At 40.3% G+C, this 21,477-nt stretch overlaps 1 protein-coding gene across 4 annotated transcripts in view; it reads left to right on the forward strand.

The window, feature by feature from the left end:
- The window catches only part of mast1a (microtubule associated serine/threonine kinase 1a), a 53,546-nt gene that overhangs the window by 19,107 nt on the left and 12,962 nt on the right, over nucleotides 1-21,477 (forward strand). For all 4 annotated transcript variants that reach the window (XM_033326056.1, XM_033326057.1, XM_026360235.2 and 1 more), the window contains 13 exons: nucleotides 5,228-5,316; nucleotides 5,908-5,983; nucleotides 6,544-6,616; nucleotides 9,520-9,680; nucleotides 11,836-11,911; nucleotides 13,837-14,046; nucleotides 14,142-14,243; nucleotides 16,180-16,312; nucleotides 18,037-18,104; nucleotides 18,264-18,340; nucleotides 18,999-19,207; nucleotides 20,069-20,207; nucleotides 20,576-20,708. In XM_033326056.1, coding sequence (XP_033181947.1) covers nucleotides 5,228-5,316; nucleotides 5,908-5,983; nucleotides 6,544-6,616; nucleotides 9,520-9,680; nucleotides 11,836-11,911; nucleotides 13,837-14,046; nucleotides 14,142-14,243; nucleotides 16,180-16,312; nucleotides 18,037-18,104; nucleotides 18,264-18,340; nucleotides 18,999-19,207; nucleotides 20,069-20,207; nucleotides 20,576-20,708 — 1,546 coding nt within the window. The remainder of the gene's footprint in view (nucleotides 1-5,227; nucleotides 5,317-5,907; nucleotides 5,984-6,543; nucleotides 6,617-9,519; nucleotides 9,681-11,835; nucleotides 11,912-13,836; nucleotides 14,047-14,141; nucleotides 14,244-16,179; nucleotides 16,313-18,036; nucleotides 18,105-18,263; nucleotides 18,341-18,998; nucleotides 19,208-20,068; nucleotides 20,208-20,575; nucleotides 20,709-21,477) is intronic.

Below are 21,477 nucleotides of genomic sequence, written 5' to 3' on the forward strand. Positions count from 1 at the left end.
ACTGACTGGGTATCACAGTACCTATTAAAATAGTTGTAATATTTTAGGAATTGCTCATTTTCTATATCTTATTTCTACAGGGTTGCATTTACTTCTCTGGCCTTCAAAATTCAACCAAGTACTGTATGTAATTTAGCCTAGGCTGCCTAACAAGGTATATTTTTAAGAAGTCAGTCACGTACTCTGTGACTTATTCTGTATCTAACAACCATCTCTCACTAACTCTACCAAAGGTTCTGCAGTTGCCAAAAAAAAATCATAAAAACATTTTTAGCCATGCTGTAGTTGCCAGATATACTGCATATACTGAAAATGGGCTGTTTCTTCGTTTTCATCCTTTTCATTCCTCTTCCTGTGTCACTATCAAGGTGTTTCCTGAGACCACTTTGATGCTGAAACCTCAGAAACAAAGATCTGAGAGCAAAATATCCAGAAAAACATTGATTTTCTTTTTCCTCTTTTGACCGACACGCCTGACACTGGCACACATACACACTTTCTGACTCGTGACTTTCTCACTCATGGCTTTCTCATCAGCTTTGGTGTCCGTCAACACAGGTCCGCACAATAGCAGCGTGGTCCATTAAGTCCAATGAATTATCATCTGTCTGACTGACAGCACCACTACTCCCCTGTCACACACAGATTGAGCTTGCATGATGGATTACACACTGGATTATGATGGATTATCATATTGGCATCCACAATAACACACACACAAACACCATTTGGCCCAGCCGTAGCACCAGACTCTGACTCACACTATCGTGGTTCACAGCAGGGTGAGATCAGATTTGTTGGTTTTATTGGCCTCAGATCTGAGCTGATTCAGTCTGATACTCATTATTTTACTTGTTTAACACAAGTTATGTGTCTCGCTGTGTGCACTGGTGAATGCAGAAAAAAGAAACCAGTTGGAGATGTCATCGTTTACTTCTTTTGACTGTGACTCTAAATGTGTTGCTATGGTAACATTGTACGTTCCCCTTCATGTCCTCTCTCTCTCTCTCCCCGCTTCTTTATCTTTCCTTTTCTTGGTCATTTCATTACAGACAGAGAAAATTAGCTCTTAATTAACGTAACTAGGTCTGAATGGGCTTTAATATTGAAAGGAAAGTGTCTTGTTTTCAGTGTAGCTCCAGCTTCCTATTCAAAATTAATTTATCGCAAGTGAACGACTGCATGAATCCAAATATCACCATCTGTCTGAAAACAGAGGACTTGGTAGGTGATAGAGTACAGGGCTGTTCGACTGCAAAACTGGCAGCGTGTTTGTATTTGACCACAAAACTAGAGACAGCTGTAGATTTATGATTCAAATATGGCAACGTGCAGCATACTAAGTCTTTTCAGCATCTCTGCCATACACACACACTTTCTTCACCAGATTGAGGCAGGATGAGTCTAGGTTGCATGGCCATAACTGTGACAGAGTGATTTAAAGTCAAAGACACACACACACACACACACACACACACACATCCCTGCCTCTCCTGTCTTCAGGTGAAACTACAGCGTGTTAGCGTGAAGCCCTTACAGCCACTGTTAGATGCTGTCCTTTAAACCTCACACACTGCCCACTGTTACTGCTAATTGCTATATGTGTGCAGGATTTTAGGGCAAGACAAGGAATAAGACTAGGTAAGGCAGGTTATTATGAACTATTATTAAACAAACCGCTTTACTTTAATATTTAGTTAAAGAAGGAAAAGAGGGGAAACATTTTAACACTGTTCGTTTGACATATAATTTATACGGTATGTTCCCATACTGTTACAAACATGCTTCATTTTTTTCACCATCATTTGTAATTTGTACCTCTTTAGGGTACATGTAATTCTATCTATCTATCGAATCAGTGGAAACACACAAAAAATGCAGCTTTAGAATACAGTTAAGCTGATATAAGAACATTATGATAACATCCTGCAAGCCCATCCTATCATATATATATGATGGCTGTACCTGTCCATTTCAGCCATTGGAGATTTTAGAGCAACATGTTCGACCAGGTTCTGCACCACCATCCTCAAAATCCCAAATGACAGGCTGTCTTTTCAAAGTTCATAGACATGTTGAAACCATGTCAAGGAGCATTGAAGCAGCTCTGGAAGCTGCTTGTTTTAACATCAAAGTCTGTTTACAGACTGTGGGGAGTTGCACTGCATATGCAAAAAAGTTGCATAAGCTCCTGCTGGAGCTCTGCAGCCCGCTCTTCATCTCTGCTTCAGGTGAGGGACACGAGGATACATTACTAGCAAAAGGACATCCTGCCCAAACCATGTGCACTGAGTTATGACCATTAAAGGATGAGTTACATTGTGATTAATCTAGATGAAGTTAGCGTTAGCGTTTTGTCGTATATTGTGTGTCTATGTTTTGCTTCATTAGTCTGTCTAGTACTGTATTTGTTTGTCTATTCTTATTGTTCTGTCATTGTAATTATGTTTTTTGTTTTAGTGTGACCTGCCAGGGGAGTGCAGATTACATGCAGATACAATAGGAACGTTGATTTAATATAGTTTAATATTGCACACGGTCCCTTACAAAGACAAATGTAATAATAATACATCATAATAAAAAGGAGAAGGAGACAGAAAAATGTGTGAATTGAAAAAAAAAGTATATCTCTGCTTCTTCTGCTGCATCAGTTTTGATTATCCATCATTGGTCTGACAGCTTTATAGGAGAGCAATGCCAAATTAGTGCTGTCCTCTTGTTATGTGTCACCTACATGTATCTGCATATTTATCCAGTGGAAGTAACTCAAATAGGCTAAAATGCACTGAAGCGTCAAGGTGCTGTGTCGAATACATAGTATAATTCTCACTTTGTCATCTCTCAAAAAAAAAAGTGTCTGTGCTCTTTCTACCGTCACAGTTCTACCGTCAAGCCACCACTCTCACTATGTCTAATATACAAGCTCTTCCCCTTTTGGGGAATTGGCAAAGTTATTCTTTGAGCTGTAGTAAATTACTGACATCTGCAGAAGTCAGAAAAACAGGTTGAAGGCGAAGACACCTCATCACAAACTAACAGCACACACTGGAATACAACAGAAACAGTACATAACAGTGTTAGAGCATCTACAGATGGATGTTTCTACCCTCCTCTCCCCCATGCTGTGTCTGCCATATGTGCCCCTCATAGCTTTAGCAGGAGTACAAGTACTGGGACTCTAAATGTGACCTTTACTGGTGATAAATATGTGGCTGGCTGCTAGAATATAGGATAAAGAGAAGCTCTCCTGTTTAACCTTTTTTTACAGTACAAATGATTTGGGCAAGATGCCCTTTTTCAACATTTATTTATGATAACAGTGGTATAGAGGAGATTGGCTGCAAGAGACTTCTGTCTTTATGGAAGGATTACTTTGCCTTAGCAGCGTTTCATTCTGTTACTGTCTTTAATAGTTTAGTTGACTCTATAATCCCTAAATCTGGAGTTAGAGGGGAAGAAGAGAGAGTTTTCTTGACTTCACACATTTCAATTATTCATCATTGAGGGAGTCCGTTTGGAACAAGGAGGAAGCAGAAAGAGAGCAGAGCAGGATGTCAGGAAGAGTTCAAGAGATGAAGGAGAAACAGATGAGTAGTGAGTTATCAAAAGATGGTGAAGAGGTTTAATGAGACTGAGAATAAGCATCGGTGGGAAAAGTCACAGAAACGAGGCAGGTAAGATTAAATTACTTTCCCTGTAGTGTGTGGTTTGCAACATTACACACTCCACCTGAAAGTGAATCACTGCCATTTGACGACTTGCCGGTGGAGCTGCTGGTGATGTGATGAATCATGAATCAAAAGCTAAGAATATGTTCTGGAGTGAAGCTTGCCGAGCGCGTGCTCAAGTGATTCAGCTTTTGATTGAGAAAGAGCAGCGGTGGAAATGTGTGTTTGTGAGACCACAGGTTAAGGAGCAAATGAAGTGAAAGATGATTGCAGGCAGGTTCAAGAGTCTATGGAAGAAGAAAAGTACAGCACAGAAAGGCAATAAGAGGAATATCCTCTCTTCCAGTTCCCTCACTTGTTCTTTTCTCCGTCCTCACCCTTCCCCCTTCTCCTCTGTCCGACTTCTTCTGAAAGCTGCAGCAAAGGCTCTGCATCCAAAGCTAATGCATTTCCCTTAAATATTTCAATACGCTTCTCTTCTCTGTTCTGCAAAGTAGAGTAGAAGCTCTCCCTCAGCTGGCGCCCACAGAGGCGCACGGCCACCGATAAAATCCTGCCAGGGGTTTGATGTGTCCCAGAGTGCTCGAAAAAGACTTGTGTCAAAAAGAAAGAGGGCGAGATAAGGGAGGATGTGGGAGGACTGCAAGATGGCGATATAGATTATCGATAGAGGTGTTATTTGAGATGCATCACGGAACCAATGTGTGTTGAGAGATTGCATTTTTATTTTTATGTGTGCGCTCCGATTTACGCGCAGATGTAGCACAGCGTGCTGGCTGATGCAACGTGGAGAAAACTTGTAATGTTTGTCAGATGTGGTTCTGCTCTGCAAAATCTGTTCTGACAGGCACTCCACTGAAGCACGCGCACACACAGACACACACACGAAAGGCCTGTGAGCAAACCCGATCCACGCATGAAGATAACACCTGAAAAATCCACTTCCCACTTTATGAGCTGTTATATAAGACAGTAACCATTGTGCATTTCTGCGTGTGTGTGTGTGTGTGTGTGTGTGTGTGTGCTCTCCTCTATGAAACTGTGGCAGCAGCAGCAGGAGTGATTGAAGCCTTTATGGTTCAATAATATCACTTCTTCATTATGATCTATACTCGTCCTCCCTGGTCCTTTTCTTCCTCTTCGTCTGTCTCTCCATCCCACCATCACCTCATATGTCCTCCCATTATATTTCATGGCAGCAGCCGTCATGAGGCTGGACCTAGAGGAAATTAAAAATCTCTGTTGCTTTGTGGTTTTCCCCTGTGGGTGGTAGGATGTCAATAAAGTCTTGTATTATGGCTTGACACATGCGCACACATAGACGTACTGTACTCGAGATAAAAAGTGTACACATTTACACCCACACATACTGTACAAAAGGCTATACATTTACTTAGGGTGAAAAATAAGCACACAGACAAATAGACACAGTATATTCATTAACTTCTGGCGTACTGTGTGGTGAGGGTGTGCCGGCTATCACCTGTTTGGCGTTCATGGAGTCTAAAGTATAGTAAAGATAAATACTGATGTGATTTTTGCTCTCACGTGTGTTCCAGTTGCAGAACCAGTAACCGGAAAAGCCTCATCCTGACCAGTACGTCCCCCACCCTGCCACGGCCTCACTCTCCGCTGCCTGGACACATAGGTCAGTATGAAGAAGTCATTAGAAAAAGTATTATTGTACTTGAATCCACAGTAAATTATGCACAACATGCTGATCTTTAATTTAATTCACAATATAGCTGCGTTTACTTAAAAAGTCCTCGAGCAACAACCTTTCCAGCATGTGCGTTTTCAGTCAGAAATACTGACCATCACTGTGAACGGTGCTTCAGCATATGCTGATTCATCTCAGCCCTCAGCACAGTCTGAATCTGAGGTGCCATAATAAATCACTATAAATAGAATTGTTTTAGAACCAGATCACCAAGAACTAGGTTTTCAGTTTTTACTACATGAATAAACGCAGGTGTCACAGTAGAAATACACCGGTCATGTTTTTCTTAAAACCACAATGATTAGTTTTTAGTTAGTTCATGACTATAAGCCGTCCCTCATGTTGCCTCTGTGTGTGCTTACATGAGCGTAGTCTTTTCTTCAAAGTGACTGTATTTCCATCCGTTTCAGTGACTTGTATCATTACCTAAGACCTAAAATCCATATTCCTTGATTTTGCTGCCCGGTGACAACACAGTGTATGTTTTCTGTTCTCTTGTGTCCATATGTATTTCAATAGGAAGCAGTCCATTGGACAGCCCACGCAATTTCTCACCAAGTGGACCTGCCCACTTCTCCTTCGCGTCTTCTCGAAGGTTGGCATCCCTCCTTTATTCACATCAGAATTCACACGTGAAACATTACAAGAACAGTGCAGTGAAACTACTGATGGAGTTTTTATTTATTTATTTTATTCATGAACACAGTGAAACTCCTCAGGGTTAATTTCACTCACACACACACACGTGCAAAATGAAACTGCATGCCCCATATGTGTCCTGCACAGCTCCCATCAAGTGTCGGTGTGACAACAGGCCGAGATGAATGAGGCGGAGTGGCAGGACTTTGCCCAGACGTGTATCCCTCATCACTCACTCACAGGAAGTGTCAGACTTGAGGATGGCTTTAGAAAGCCTGAGGGAAGAGAGGAATAAAAGGCGCAAAGGAGTAACTGGATAGATTGAATAATGATACAAGAGGGAAAGGTGGTGGAATTGCTTTTACTATAACCACTGACTGTGTTGTTTGCAAAGACTAAAATAGAAACTGATGTTTCAGTTCTGAAAGTGAAAGAGAGTCCTACCATACATTATGTTCTCCTTTTTTCCACTGTTATTTCTCTAAATATATATACAAATTTTTTTTTTTTCCTCAGGGCTGATGGCCGTAGATGGTCCTTGGCTTCTCTTCCCTCCTCAGGATATGGCACCAATACACCCAGTTCAACGGTGAGTTAAAGAGAAAGAAAGCCCCACACTCATAGCTCTTATGCTATTGTTTAGTTTTAAATATATGTATCCCCTGCTTCATCTGCTTTTGGAGGACAACTGCAAGGTTGATGGATTTTGGACCAAATCATCAGTTTGCATCAGTGTGTGTGTTTTCTTTTATTTTTCTTTTTAAGATGTTACTATAGTAGCTGCAACTTTGCTGCGTCGACCGTGCATGACTGCTGCAGCCACTGCACCCTGCACCCTCAAATAAAGAGTCGAAGCTGACTAAGTGTGTCCTTGTAATACAAAACCTTTTGACTGTCACTCCACACCACAGTCTCCCGAAATGTCCCCGAATAAAAATGAGATGCTTCTGTTGATGGTTTTAATAGACACACTCTTTCATGTCTCTTTTCTCTGTGGCATGACGAGTGAAAGCTCATTCTTTCTGTAATTTTCTGTTTGATCTGAGAAATGAGATCTGCCTTTTCTTCTCACTGGCTGCATAGCTGGATAAGTCATGAAACCAGCTGATAAAACTATTTAACATTTTTTATCCTTTACTGAATTGATGATGTGGGTTTTGGATACTTTCATGAATATGTATTTCACTCAAAGAATTTATTTGCATCTATTTCCATGCATAAAATCAGCGTGTGCTGTGCTGCCTATAAATTCATGCTCTAAAGTTGCATGTTCGGCTTTTATTTCACTTCGCTTTGAAATAATTACACGACACACTAGAAGCTAAATTCCATGCACCCATGTGTTCTTTAGCTTTGTACTTGTTGCTGTGATTTTGAGCTGGTTTTTAAAAAGCATTTTAACTTTCAAAAGAATGCGTTGTACATAAACCAAAACTAAAAATAACTTATCAGTTGCTAAGATATGATCGACCTCATTTATCTATAGATAAGGACTTGGACTTTGTGAAAAAAGCAGAGCAAAATGTTTCGCAAACTATTACCGTTCGCCACTTTCTCCCTAGAGAAGCAGAGATGGATGATAAAGAGGGGCAGCGGAGACAAACAAAAGCAAGTGTAGGTGGAAGTGAAACATGTTTTGAAGCAACAACAATGTTCAGTTTTGTCTGAGGGAAAGATGTTTGGAGCCTGAGAGACTACTCAGGGAAATGAAGACTGCCAAGGCCCATTTGGTAAATAGTCCATTGGAGAAATGGACCTTAATGTGTATGCCGCTCAGGTGGAGGCAAGGTGTTGACTCATAATCCACTCCCTGTACGTGTCTGTGGCTCCTGAACTCATTTCCTCTGCATCTTTGCTGTTTTTCACACATCACTTGTTGCATTGACTGTCTCACCTCCTCACAGCAGCATATAGAGTAGAGGCGCACGCTGTAGGCGACTGATGGATCTCTTTTAACCAGTAGATGAGTCTGGAGATGGTTTCTCAGTTTCCCCATCCTCCTCTCCACCTCCATCGCTGCTCTTTCCCCCCCAAACCGTCAGGTTTCAGTGCTCTGCTGCTTCTTACATGAGCCATTACGTGCTTGATTAGTTACAGCAGGATTTTTGCATATTGAGCAGGTGAGATGAAAGGATGAGGTGTGTGTGTGTGTGTGTGTGTGTGTGTCCCTACATCCCTACATGTAGGAATAACATGTAGGAACAGATATCTGTTGGTTAGGGCTTTAATGCATCAAATAACTGGATGGATCTTTATATCACAAGCAGAGCATTTGACTAAAAGTGTGGGTGCTTCAAACTGTTTATTTTTCAGTATGACAATATTATGTTTTCAAATGTTGGAGGTAATTTAAAAATAACAATAATAGCACTGGTAGTGGGTAACTGTGCATTCTTATTACTGTGTTATTAGTACAATACAGGCATTATACGTGCAAAATGTGAAAGACGGCAGAGCTTTTCAAGCTGACTGACACTGCGCTATTATCACAAAGCTTACTTGACATTCACATGACACTTCTGAGGCAACAGCGTGTTTCCTCTTCTTTCCTTGCATCTTTAATTGTAGTGAGCGGGAGGTAAAGTACACATGAAGGATAATCTGGGTGAAATTACGTGAATTGAGACGCATCTTGTGACGGCATGAAAGGAACAAGACAAAGATGGATCTGGGGCAGTCATCATATCCAGTGTCATTTTCCAAAGAGACGTCTGCCTTAATTGATTATGTTGACTGGGCTTGCTGCTCTCACATCACCAGCATTTCAGTTCCTTTCTGCAGTTCGCAAGAGGCAAAGACCTGAATGGAGTTTTTAATGGATTTTTATAGGAGAAATCGTTGTGTGGCCAAAGCCAACCTTGGTGCCCCATTGGGAGATGTGTTCATTAAGCCTCCCATTGATTCAGGCTGGTTTTTTTCTCCCTTCTGCACTGTAGAAAACTCTTTTGTTTAAAACCGAATAGCCCTGACATTAGCCCCCCCGAGGCAGCAGACACTCAAGGCAGCAGTCGACTTTTCTCGGAGTGACTCTTTAGTTCCCTGCAGCGTTTTTACCCTGTTTTTCAGTGCGCGTTATTCGGTTTCTGCCCTCCTACACTAACTCCTTCTGGATATTTGCTTATTTCTTCACTTGTCTCTGTTTCTTTTTTGTTCTTTTAACTGAGACACTTCTTTGTTTCAGTTCTGTACACCCACTCATATTATAGTACACCTTGTGCTCTTCTCTTCTCTTCTCTTCTCTTCTCTTCTCTTCTCTTCTCTTCTCTTCTCTTCTCTTCTCTTCTCTTCTCTTCTCTTCTCTTCTCTTCTCTTCTCACCACATCGATTAAGGTGTTCTTGCCATTTGTTGTTTTTGATGTCCTCTTCTCCATCACTGGGTATCGACACTCTTGATGTGGCAGCTGCAGCAAAGGATTTTTTTTTTTTTTTTACACAATATCTAACAAAGAGCAGCTCACATTTGAACCTTCTCTCTTTCATGTCTCCCTCCAGTCATCCAGCTCATCCCAGGAGCGTCTGCACCAGCTGCCCTTCCAGCCAACCATGGATGAGCTGCACTTTCTGTCCAAACACTTTGGCAGCACGGAGAGCATCACAGATGATGACGGAGGCCGACGTTCGCCACACGTCCGCCCACGCTCCCGGAGCCTCAGGTGAGGGCACAGCAAGTTGTAGCAAATTAGATTTGCCATATTAAAACAAGCATCTAGCCCGGTGTGATTCAGTGTTTTGCTTGAGAGCACAAATCGTTTAAGAATTCCTTCGAACTTCAATATGTATCCCCCAGCCTGACTCAGCAGAAATGTTCCCATCTACACCCAGTTAAACAGAGACATCAATAATTCATAATTTAAAACATTAGCTTGTTTTATACCTGAATTAGTGATGCAAAATAATTGTTGAAATGTAAAAAAAAAAAAAATGCATTGCTTAAATCTCTTTTTAAGTACTTAATTTGTGGAGATTATTTTTTGTAAATCAAAATAACTAAAGTAACCAAAATTCAAAATATCAAGTTGTTATGAAAGAACATATCATTTATTTAGAGCACAAATCTTTCTGGTTTTTGTATAATTCACCTTCAGTCTTTGTGTCAGCTTCATACTCTGCAGTCGGCATTTAATGAGAAGAGAGATTCATTTTTTACCTCAATTTAAATATGGGAGTTATTTAACTTGCTTTTCTAAATAAGTTTGATTAAAGTAAGATAATAGCTGCTTATGTAACTCTAAGTATACTGTACAGTTTACTTCATGTGTCTCATCTTGCATATACTTATACGTGCTTCCTGTTACTAATGTCTCTAGATTTTCCCTCAGTGTTATTACTTGTCTATCTGTATCCTGTACAGTATTTAACAGAGGTGGAAAACATTAATGTGCTTCATTACCAGTTGTCAGCATCACCAACAACATGCACTTGTACCCACGATGTGATTGTTTTCATTGCAATATTGGATTAGTCTGTTGATATTGTCTGTTGAGGTCAGTCCATTCCGGACACACATGAGTAATAATAATAATCTAATAATGTAAATTTAATAGTAGAACAGTTTAGTGTTATTTAGTTCTTTAAGTACATTATTGTGAAAATACTTACATAAGTTTATGTCACATTTTTAATGCAGTTTTTTTGTTGTTGTTTTTTTTTTACTTATGTAAAAGATGTGATTAGTTCCTCCACCACTGATGCCAAACTCCTTGTATCATGGTATCAAGGAACTGTTTTAATATCTTTAGTGATAGAAAGTTTAGCACTTATGACATATATCAACATTAAAGAAAACATCACCTTTAACACTTTAGCTTTAAACTATTATTACTTACAAAAAAACATAGCCCTGTATTTTGAGCTGATCTTTTTTGTTGTTGTTTTTGTTGGTGGTGTAATTGAGTAAAAATGTGCATCTGAATTATAACTGAGCAGAGACTGAAAATAGCACAAAATGGAAATACTCAGGTGAAGTACAAGTACCTCCAAATTGTAGCACAATATTTGGATAAATGTACAGGTTTGGGTATTTTCCACCACTGTTATGAGTATGGTTATGGACAGTATGAGTCCACCCACGAGTGCCTTGAATCTCAAAGTGCAGCAGTTTCTCTATTAGCAGAAGTCTCTAGTGTGCACTCCCTCCAACCACACCTATTATAGCCTCCCCTCTGGATACAACATGCCCTAACTACATACGACACACCACTACTTTTTCACATTAAGCTCCTCCAGTGCAGCTGGCCTAGATAATGTAATACATGCAGGCTGCAGTATACAGAATACCTTTATTGTATACCTTGACATGCTGCATCGCCTCATCATCATTCATATCACATCTCTCTGTGAAGCTAAACTGTAATGTTTCTTTAACAAAATCAGCTTTTCTTTTTTTGTGAATGTCTGCATAGTCAGCATAGGATGAGGTGCTTTCTGTGCTTTTTGTCCACTTGTCGATTTTCTTTGTATTGTGTGTGTATGAGTTAAGAAGCATACAAGTGACTCATCAGGTATTTTTACTTGTTTCTGATTTATGCGCCTTGCTTACGATGGAAGAGTGTCGCATGACATGCAGGAAAGCACCTGATCCAATAGAGGAACCGAGTGTACCAAAACAGAACGTCAATTAGCATAATTTACATATAAAATGCAGATTGAATGGGAGCTCCAAATTATTTCTTCTTTCAAGTGATAAAAACATTGTGGTACCGTTTCCCATGTTTCACCCACTGCCTCCCCTCTGTTTTCCTCAGTCTTTGATTTTCTCAGTCTGTGCTGTGTTTTACACTCCTGCTCTCTGTGTTTGTCTCTCTGCAGCCCAGGGCGCTCTCCATCCTGTTATGACAATGAAATAGTGATGATGAACCATGTCTACAAGGAGCGCTTCCCCAAGGTCAGACTCACACAAACAAATACACAAGTGTAAACTGTGCAGCCACACACATATACAGTACATGGCAAATATATTGAAGAGGAATTACATTTACATATATTTCTTTACATCTAGATTTTTCCAGAGTTATTGTTCATTATTCAGAGTAACTGCATCTTCGCAGTAAGCAGCGGGTGAGATGAGGATGATTGTGTGTCCAGAACAAACTAATAAACAAGCTTTAAATCATTCTCTAGAATATATTTTAGTTAAAGTAAATGTGTAGAAGCAGCTTAGTAACAAAACCTGTTGTATGTCGAAGATGTGCAGGTTTCTTCAGTCTCTCTCCAGTGCAGAGAACTGCAAAGACAGAGAGAAGTGTTGACACATGCTTGTGAGAGGGCGGCAATAAAAGTAGATTTTAGAGTAGTTTTGGCTAAGTTAAAACTGTTTCTTCACAACCTTGGAAGTAAACCAGCTGCCAGTGCTTCCTGGACTTTCTGGACTAGTATCAGGGAGTTGAATCTGATGTAAGATGAAGTACTGCAGGAAGCTGTTGCAGTGAATATAGCTGTGTGGTGCCTCAAAGCCAACAGCAATGTTGTTGTTTGTCAAATATCAGTCATAACCAATTGTTAGATTTCCATTTTTATGCCCCTTTTAGCACATAAAGTGTGTGTTTTAGAGATTCCCCTCATGCACACTTACACTGTACTGAGCTTTCATCACTGTACTTCGAACCCTCCCGTTCGCTTCTACCCTCCAACATAAGGACAGCTTCCAGTCAGAGGGCTGCTGCTGACACGCTGCTTATTGCACCATTCTTGTTAACCTTTTGACACTGCAGTGTGTGAAAACTCTTTAAGGTCAGCAGTGAGGTCAGCTGTCTGAGAGGATATCTCTTAAACTGTCAGTGGCCATAAGCACAAAATAAATTAGATCATATCTTCTGCTCAAACCTGTCCGTGTGTGTTACATACTGAAACATGACTCCGTGTCTGAAGGAGACTATTTGTATGAATAAGTGAATGGCAGATGATGGATGTCAATTTGCAGCCAGGAATCTACAAACACCTGTGTGTACTCACTCAGACACACACCACTCATTCAGTGGCGAGGCTTTGTGATGCACTGTGAATGATGGCGAGTCTTCCCACATACTATTGCAATTTATCAGGGTTGTGAATGGAGTTCCAGCATTATTAGGAAAACCCACTTAACATGCTCCTTTAGAAAATGTGTTTTATGGACATATAACAGATCCTAAATTCTGATGATGTGATTTAAAAAAAAAAACATTTATTACAGAAGAGTGACAGTGATTCTAACTATAATGCAGAAGAATCCTTAAGACTTTAATCCAGAAAGACAGTTTTAAAGCAAATTAACCACATGCTATGTTGTATTTCTTATGTGGCATTTATAGAAGCTGTTATCTGTAATGGATGGATTAAAGTGCAATAAACAAACTGACTGTGCTTCATATCAGGGTCAGATAATACTGAAATCTAAGTAGAATATCAGGTTTCTCAGGTGCATCTCCATTTTCAATCTCAAATGTTGCATCATTGCAAATGAGCACTGCAGAACTTCCTCATCTCTTTTGCTTCTGTGGTTCAAGGGAAAGTTTTTATTTTGTTTGTTTTGTTTTTGTTTTTTTCATGAATTGATCTTAGCTATTGCTCCATTGTTTTTACATTTGTACTCATGGAAACTTCACCAGCACATGAGCATCCACAGAGAAGAACACACATGCATGTTTCTGATGCACATCATACATCGCTGATGTGTGTTACCCTTTAGTAATCCACGAAGAAATTCAAACTTCTTTAAACCTCTTTCACATATTCGCTGAAGTCTGTGATATATGATTATATTATTTTCTCATCACTATTTTGGCAACATAACAACAACTGACCATTTACCGCTTTCTCATCTTTAATCAGGCCACCGCTCAGATGGAGGAGAGGCTGGCCGAGTTCATCCACAACTACTCTCCAGAGAGCGTTCTGCCACTGGCCGACGGGGTCCTGAGCTTCATCCACCACCAGATAGCGGAGCTGTCCAGAGACTGCCTGACCAAATCACGGGAGGGTCTTATTACCAGCGTCTACTTCTGTGAACTGCAGGAGAACCTGGAGAAGCTGCTGCATGACGTGAGTGATGACGCATGACTTGTGCAGGTGGAGAAGAGCATTCGTTGATGTCAGCTGCATCAGTTTAAACACAAACCCGTGTCTTTCTCCATCAGGCTTACGAGCGCTCAGAGAGCCCAGAGCTTACCTTTGTGGTTGAGCTTGTCAAAAAGCTCTTCATCATCATATCTCGTCCCGCCAGACTCCTTGAGTGTTTGGTAAGTTTACCACTTCTAATTGTGTGTGTGCGGCCTGTGTTTTGTTAAATCAATTAAATAAATAAATAAAATAGATAGATAGATAGATATTCAACACACACTACCACTGTTTCACCAAATGAGCATTCATTTTCAAGATCACTTTTATATTCTCCCATTTTCAGTATGTTTTCTATCATCTGCTGGGAGACACTCCTGTCTCTCCTACATGGAGAGGGAGGGTCGAATCTTTTACGCTGAAATGGCTTTAAAGAATGAACAGAAGTGGGGCAGGGCGTCCACTGTGTATTCACTATGAAATGATGAAACACAGGTTTGTCTCGCAGCTGGAAGCTGTGCTCTCACTCTGATAAGGGATAAGGATAATATTTTAAATTGAATTTTACTTGTTTCACTTACCATCCAGACATTGGACACACATCAAAATGTACTACCTGTATACAATCTGATGAAAAGTATTAGTATGGAAATATATGGATCTCACAGGTCAACATTCAGGAGAGTTGGATCTCTGTTGTTTCCACTATACCATTGTTCTAATGTGTTTCATGCGAGTCTCCTCACTTCATAAAAAATCTGATAATCCCTAAACCTGCAAACACACGTGTTCATATTAGCAGGAAGTCTTGTGCAAACTTTATCATTAAGTACCAAAATGACATAACTGTGAACACTTTAATGACTGCATGTGTAAATCAGAACCAGAACGTGGAAACACAGAACCAGGAACTACTCTTTACCTTCTTTCTGCGCTTCTGTTGCATATTTTCTATTCACAGGTGGCTGATAATGTAGAGTAAATGTAGTTTCACCTTCAAAGTTGTTTTTAACATTATACGGTAGAGGTCAAAGTTTTATTCAAGCTTTGTCATTCTGCACATCTCTGCAGCAGCAGAGTACGAGGTTATTGCCGGAGGATATTTTTCCAACATAACTTGAAACTGTAAAATATTCTTTCCACCTCCACTACTCAATCGTCTACTCAGCAGCACATCAAATCAGCTGGGAGACAGAGCTGTGTCCTTGGCATTTTGATACATACAGAACATGACTCACCACAACTTACTTAGTAATAACAAACTGTAGTGTACACAAAGGAGGCTTAGCCATACCTGGATATCGGCTGGCTGATTGATGACACGCCGTGTTCGTCATTGGTGTGGTCCCTCCTCCTACACCCACGGCTCATCTTTCAGTTGCCAGGGCAACTGTCAGAAGAGGTCGATAGGGTCAGGCAGTATGTGGAGGGGACTTGGGTGAGAGAGGAGAAGACATAAACAAAGATAAAATGTCCACGGCTGTAGAGTTCATTAAGCATTCAAGTCAGCTGTGAGGTCTGATCTGGTGAAAATGTCACACAGTCAGTAGGCTGTTAGCTGCACGAATATTATCCCTGAGCACAGCAAGCTATCAGAGGGGCAGGTTAATCCCCCCTTTCCGTACTCTAGCAGATATGAGAGAGCAAGGGAGGAAGGAAATGATCCAGGCTGCCCCAGGCTCTGCTTTCTAATCAAAATGTTATTTCACCAATACAAAAAAAAACTGAATCCCACAGGACACCACAAAAGGCAGTTTCATTGGAAAAAAGGGATGTTTTCAAGAAAGCAATTTAAACTTGGAAGGTGTATTTACACTGATTGTATTTGTCTGACAGCCCCATAGTGCTGTTTGGTCATTAGTTTGCAGCAGGTTGAAGTAAATTCTTGTTTTGGGATTATAAGTTTGAAACCTTTTCAGATTACTTAGAGACATTTAGGTGGTTGTGACTTTTTAGCCATTATCATATCCCCTTGTTACTGTTAACCAGGGAATTAGTCATCATGCTTCAATACCTGGCTGTAGTGCTGCTAATGCTGTAATATACTGTAGGATATTTCTTTTTAGTATGTTTTCTTTTGCTAAGTCATAAATTAACAAGTCTTTCCTCCAATGACAGGAGTTCAACCCAGAAGAGTTTTACCATCTGCTGGAGGCAGCGGAGGATCATGCCAAAGAGGGACAACTGATGAAGGCAGACATCCCTCGATATATTATCAGCCAGTTGGGGCTGACCAGAGATCCACTTGAGGGTAAGAGTTGGAAATAAATAAAGAAAATAAATATTCCATGTATTTATCTGCTCTCAGTGTATTATTCAGTATTATTGTAGATAGAAAATTGATTGACCACTCCTGAGTCTGTGGCTTGATTAGGTCATTAACCGCAACAACTAATAAAAGGATTTTATGCTTTTGTAGTAGTTAGAACTAGTAGCTCTGTCTTAAACTACAGTTTCTGTAGCTTTAGTCAGTCTACAATTAGTCAGATTTAGATTTATTAGTCACTAGATTTAATTCACACTTAATAGACATGCGATCAATCTTTTCATCACAATTTCAGCAAAAAGACAAATTAGCCTGTTTCCCAAAAGGTCAAACTATTGCTTTAATCAGAGGAAGAAAGGATGTGATGTGAAAAACCCAGATGTATCTAAAGGTTCCTTAACTATCCGTTGACCAACTTAAAGTCGGATACTGTAGTTTAACCAGCTGATCTCCCTGCTTATTAACATGGTCTGCATTTAGCCGTAATACACAGCTCATAGAGGCAATTAAAGTACATTAAAACCCTTATGAACATGCAAAGTCAAAGGCAAAGGTAGACAAAAAATGGGAGTTACAAGACACATTTTCTTAATGTCACGTCCCTCTTTTAATGTGTGCTTTGTTAAAAGTCTGTGGACATACATACAAAAAATTAAATGAACAAACAAATAAAAAAAAGAAATTGCATCTGGGGGTATAATTGCCTTGATTTCATCTCCGTGGGGATCTACAGAGTCAGTAAAAACAGCTGCTTTAAGCTGTTGAACAGCTCTACTCAGTGTATTTATTGAGATGTACGGTCTGGATTGTCTGGATCATTTGCTGAATGGTGGCGCAGTAACAGCTTTCACTAATGATCGGGGCTCAAACTCGGCCCCCGAACTCACAGTTCTCATTCACATCTGCTCAGCCGCTCCGTGCCTAATTCATCAAGAGCTGTTCATCAGCCGACGTGTTAAATGGCCCAGAAGGACTCTTCGCAATAAACCGCTGCAGGTTTATTCCTGGATTCATGAAATGTGGGGCTGTTAGGTCTTTCTCAGTTAATTCCTGCTAAGAATGTGCCACTCGATATCTTGATCTTGCACTTGCACTAGCACCTACATTGTCGTGCAGAGACACAAATGCACACCCACGTAGCTGCTTGCTCATCCGCATTCTCACATTCTCTATTTTTTTGTCTCGGCTCCCCATAGAAACTGTTGACAAGATCACTTGTTTTCAGCATCAAACAGAAACTGACAGAATATACAGTTCTCAGCTCAGCGACTTTCATTTTACATGAACCTTTTCACAGAGGGATTTTGTAAATGCTTAGCAAAGTTAATCGTCATTCAATTATTTCCCTGCTTCAACATAACAGAGGTATTATTAGTGTATTCTACCGGCTGTCAAATACAGTTAAAGAGTGCAAGAACCCTGAAAATTAGCTGCCAGTACATCTCAGGGAGGGAGGAAGTTAGTGAGGTGGAGGGAGAACTGATGGGGACATGATAAATTAATAAGAATCTATTTTAATTCTCTTGGTTTTCTTCCTGTGATCCGATGCATTGTGAGACTTGAATAGCTGTTGTGTTCAAGATGTCTGAGCATGTGCAGTTTTTCTTTTCTGCTCACAGTAGTGTGGGAGGCCAAGTGTTTAAGTATGAAGAATGCCTCTCCTCATTTTGACATTGCATTCGGTTGATAACTAAAATGTTTCTCAACAGAAATTGTGAGCCTCGACAGCTATGATAGTGAAGGTCCACACACTCCGGAGACGGATGACTCAGCAGAGGTGAGCACCAAACACACAAACATGACCGCGTGTGTTCACATGTAGCTACAGTTCATAACCATTCAGACACACACAGCTGTTAAATTCACACAAAGGCATTTAGGCTTTTTTAATTTGTTCATTTGATTTAAGACTTTTAAATGGTGAATTTGTCACCAGGGAAAAGGGAGAACCATGAAGCCGCCAAGTGAAGAAGAATTTCAGACCATCAAACTGATCAGCAATGGAGCTTATGGGTAAGAAATAAATTGAAACCTGACAGCACAGTGGTTAGCACGTCACAGTTGGAAGAACCTGGGTTGGAATCCACCGGTTTATGTTTGATTAAATAAGATTGTCTTGGGATGGATCATACTGAATATTTAGCATGGCAAACTCTAACACAGATACTGAAAGCTGTGCTGTGCTCTTCTTCCAGGCTCAGAATATAATTAAAACTCAGAGGGATTTGGAAGGGGACGCATTTTTAAAAAAACATGCCATGTACTGAGGGACTGGTGTGTTTAATTTTTCTAAAGCCAATGACATAAACCTGAAAAATATATATTTGACAACAATCAATCCATAGAACAAGAGTAGCATATGGTCTCCACCTAATCTGCATCAGCCCATGTTCTGTACTACCACTGTTAAGACTGCTCTACCTCCCATGTACAGCATATTGAAGAAGAAAAAGCATATTTCTGAGTTGGGCTTCAACAATTCAGTTTAGTCTTAAAAAGCTCAGAGCTAGTATAGTGTTGACATTTTGTGCCAGTGGATTTTGAATCTTGTCCACTCAGCCATTAGTGGGACACTGTGTATTAACGTCTAAAAGCATCTTTTTCTATTTTATATTATTCAATGCCACACAGGCACCACCAACCTCTGTTTTCTACTCTCCTGTCTTTCCAGTGCTGTGTACCTGGTGAGGCACAGGGAGACACGTCAGCGTTTTGCCATGAAGAAGATCAACAAGCAGAATCTGATCCTGAGGAACCAGATCCAGCAGGCGTTCGTGGAACGAGACATCCTCACCTTCGCAGAGAACCCCTTTGTTGTCTCCATGTTCTGCTCCTTTGAAACACGGCGACACCTGTGCATGGTCATGGAATATGTTGAGGGTGAGAGCGTCTTTAGACTTTAATCACACCGAGGATGGACTGAGATTGAAAAATTGTTCATGATTCATGCGGCCACTCTGAATGACTTAGTGACTTAATGTGTCCCTGCGCCGTTTGGCCTTGCTTGCTCTGTGTGAGGTGGAAATGTTAGATCAGATTTCTAACTGGTTTCTAAAATAACACTTTAGCAGCTTTATTTCTCCGGCTATTTCCTGATGTTGCACTTCTCAAACACCCATAAAATGATCCTCTCCAGATCAGGACACAGTTTGTGTCCTCAGGCGCTGTGGCCTTAATGTTTCCATGGCTTATTCTAGCTACCTTTTTACTGGTGGTGAGGTCAGAGATTTCATTCTGGGTAAATGTGAAAACTTAACACCTGAATAGCAAATAATGTTCTCTTCATGTTACCCTTATAAAGTCACACACATATACATATACAGGAAAATAAAAGTAATAGGTTGCGGTGTAGTCACTCACTTACATTTCCATTTGTGCAGATGAGCCTCTCACAGACCGACAAGGTCAGTAGACTCACTGAAGGGCAGCTCAGGATGGTGCTGTGACTCTGGCTGCAGCAGTTTACATGTTTGCTTTTGGTGCACAGACACACTCAGGCATGAAGGGTAGCCATGAGCGAGTGACTCATGTATGATAACACTGCCTGATATGGATAAGTTTAAAAAAAAAAAAATAGAAAGAACAAACATAAATATTACCCATTCAGAGATGTAAATCAACTTAATCATCAAAAATACAGTTGTATTCACACATTTATGTATAAGTCATAAGTCTAACACATCGGGTGTTAAGTGTTTAGATCCACTCTCACTGTGACCTGTGGTCTTTCTGTGTTTGTAGGCGGTGACTGTGCCACTTTGTTGAAGAACATCGGGGCTCTGCCAGTCGAGCTTGCTAGGATGTACTTTGCCGAGACAGTTTTAGCCCTGGAGTACCTGCACAACTATGGTATCGTCCACCGAGACCTTAAACCTGACAAGTATGTGCCTGAAGTGTCACTAATGAATATTTTTATTTAAACAACAGAAAATAATTGCCCGTGTCTGAACTTCTCCTCAACCCTACAAAGTGTTGTAACCATCCATAAGAAGAAAATCCTTCTTAAAACCACTTTCATAATCAGTTTTCTTGGTTTTGCCATTCAATGTTTTCTTATTTGGCACAATCAGGACTGTTTGTTGGGTTTTCATCAATTCTACTGTTGTATACAATTTAATAAAACAACTTGAACAGAGCTGAACATTAATACTTTTTGCAGGAGTGTTGTGTTTGATTGCCTACGTTTTAGCTACCTAACAAACTGTGTATAGATGGGGCTTTAATCATGCTTGTATTCTCTCCATATAGTCTCCTGATCACCTCCATGGGACACATCAAGCTGACAGACTTTGGCCTGTCGAAGATGGGCCTAATGAGCCTCACCACCAACCTATATGAGGGACACATTGAGAAAGATGCCAGAGAGTTCCTGGACAAGCAGGTACAGCACCTGTCAACTAGTAGTTGATTCAAATTAGCAGCATAATCAAAGAAAATGGTTTCAGACAGACACATTTAAATTAATAACTGTCTGAATGAGTGTGTGCAATGCAGAATTAGTGAGATTCTAAGACTGAACAGACGACAGCCATTCACACCGTCTTTAGTCTCCTCCATCGATGTGTGCCAAGCTGCTAAGTCATCTGCAAAATCAATAATTTCTAAATGAAGACGTGGCATCACAAAGCTTCCTGTGTAGTCTGAATTAGAGAATCATTAATGCTCTCCATCTCCATCACAATGCCATTTTGCAATTACAGCTATTGTTTGTGCTCTGAATTAAACCAGTCATAATCAGGCGCGTGTGTTCCTCAGCTCTTCTGTGTACAAGCAGGCATCTGCGTGTCTGCCAGTAATCAACTCACATCTGCAAATGAAACGGACCAGAGCTTTGCTTTTCATGGTTCTAGAGGAGGTTCTGATTAGTGAAGTATTTCTCATTCAGTCAATTATGTCTGTGTTGTGCAAGACAGCCACGCACACACCGACAGAAGTACTTTCATTTTACATTCAATTTCACCTCCCCATCAAAAACATATGCTGTAAAAGGACCAGTGCAGTCAAATCTAACATATCTACATATATAAAAATCAAATACGTTTAAGGACTCAAACCATTGATGTTGTGGTCTGTGGTCTTGGACAAGCTCAATTCACCTTTATTGTCCTAAATATCTATGTACAGCTAGAGATCGATGGGACAGAAGAGAT

This window comes from Anabas testudineus, chromosome 1 (assembly GCF_900324465.2).
Source record: "Anabas testudineus chromosome 1, fAnaTes1.2, whole genome shotgun sequence".
Classification (NCBI taxonomy): domain Eukaryota; kingdom Metazoa; phylum Chordata; class Actinopteri; order Anabantiformes; family Anabantidae; genus Anabas; species Anabas testudineus.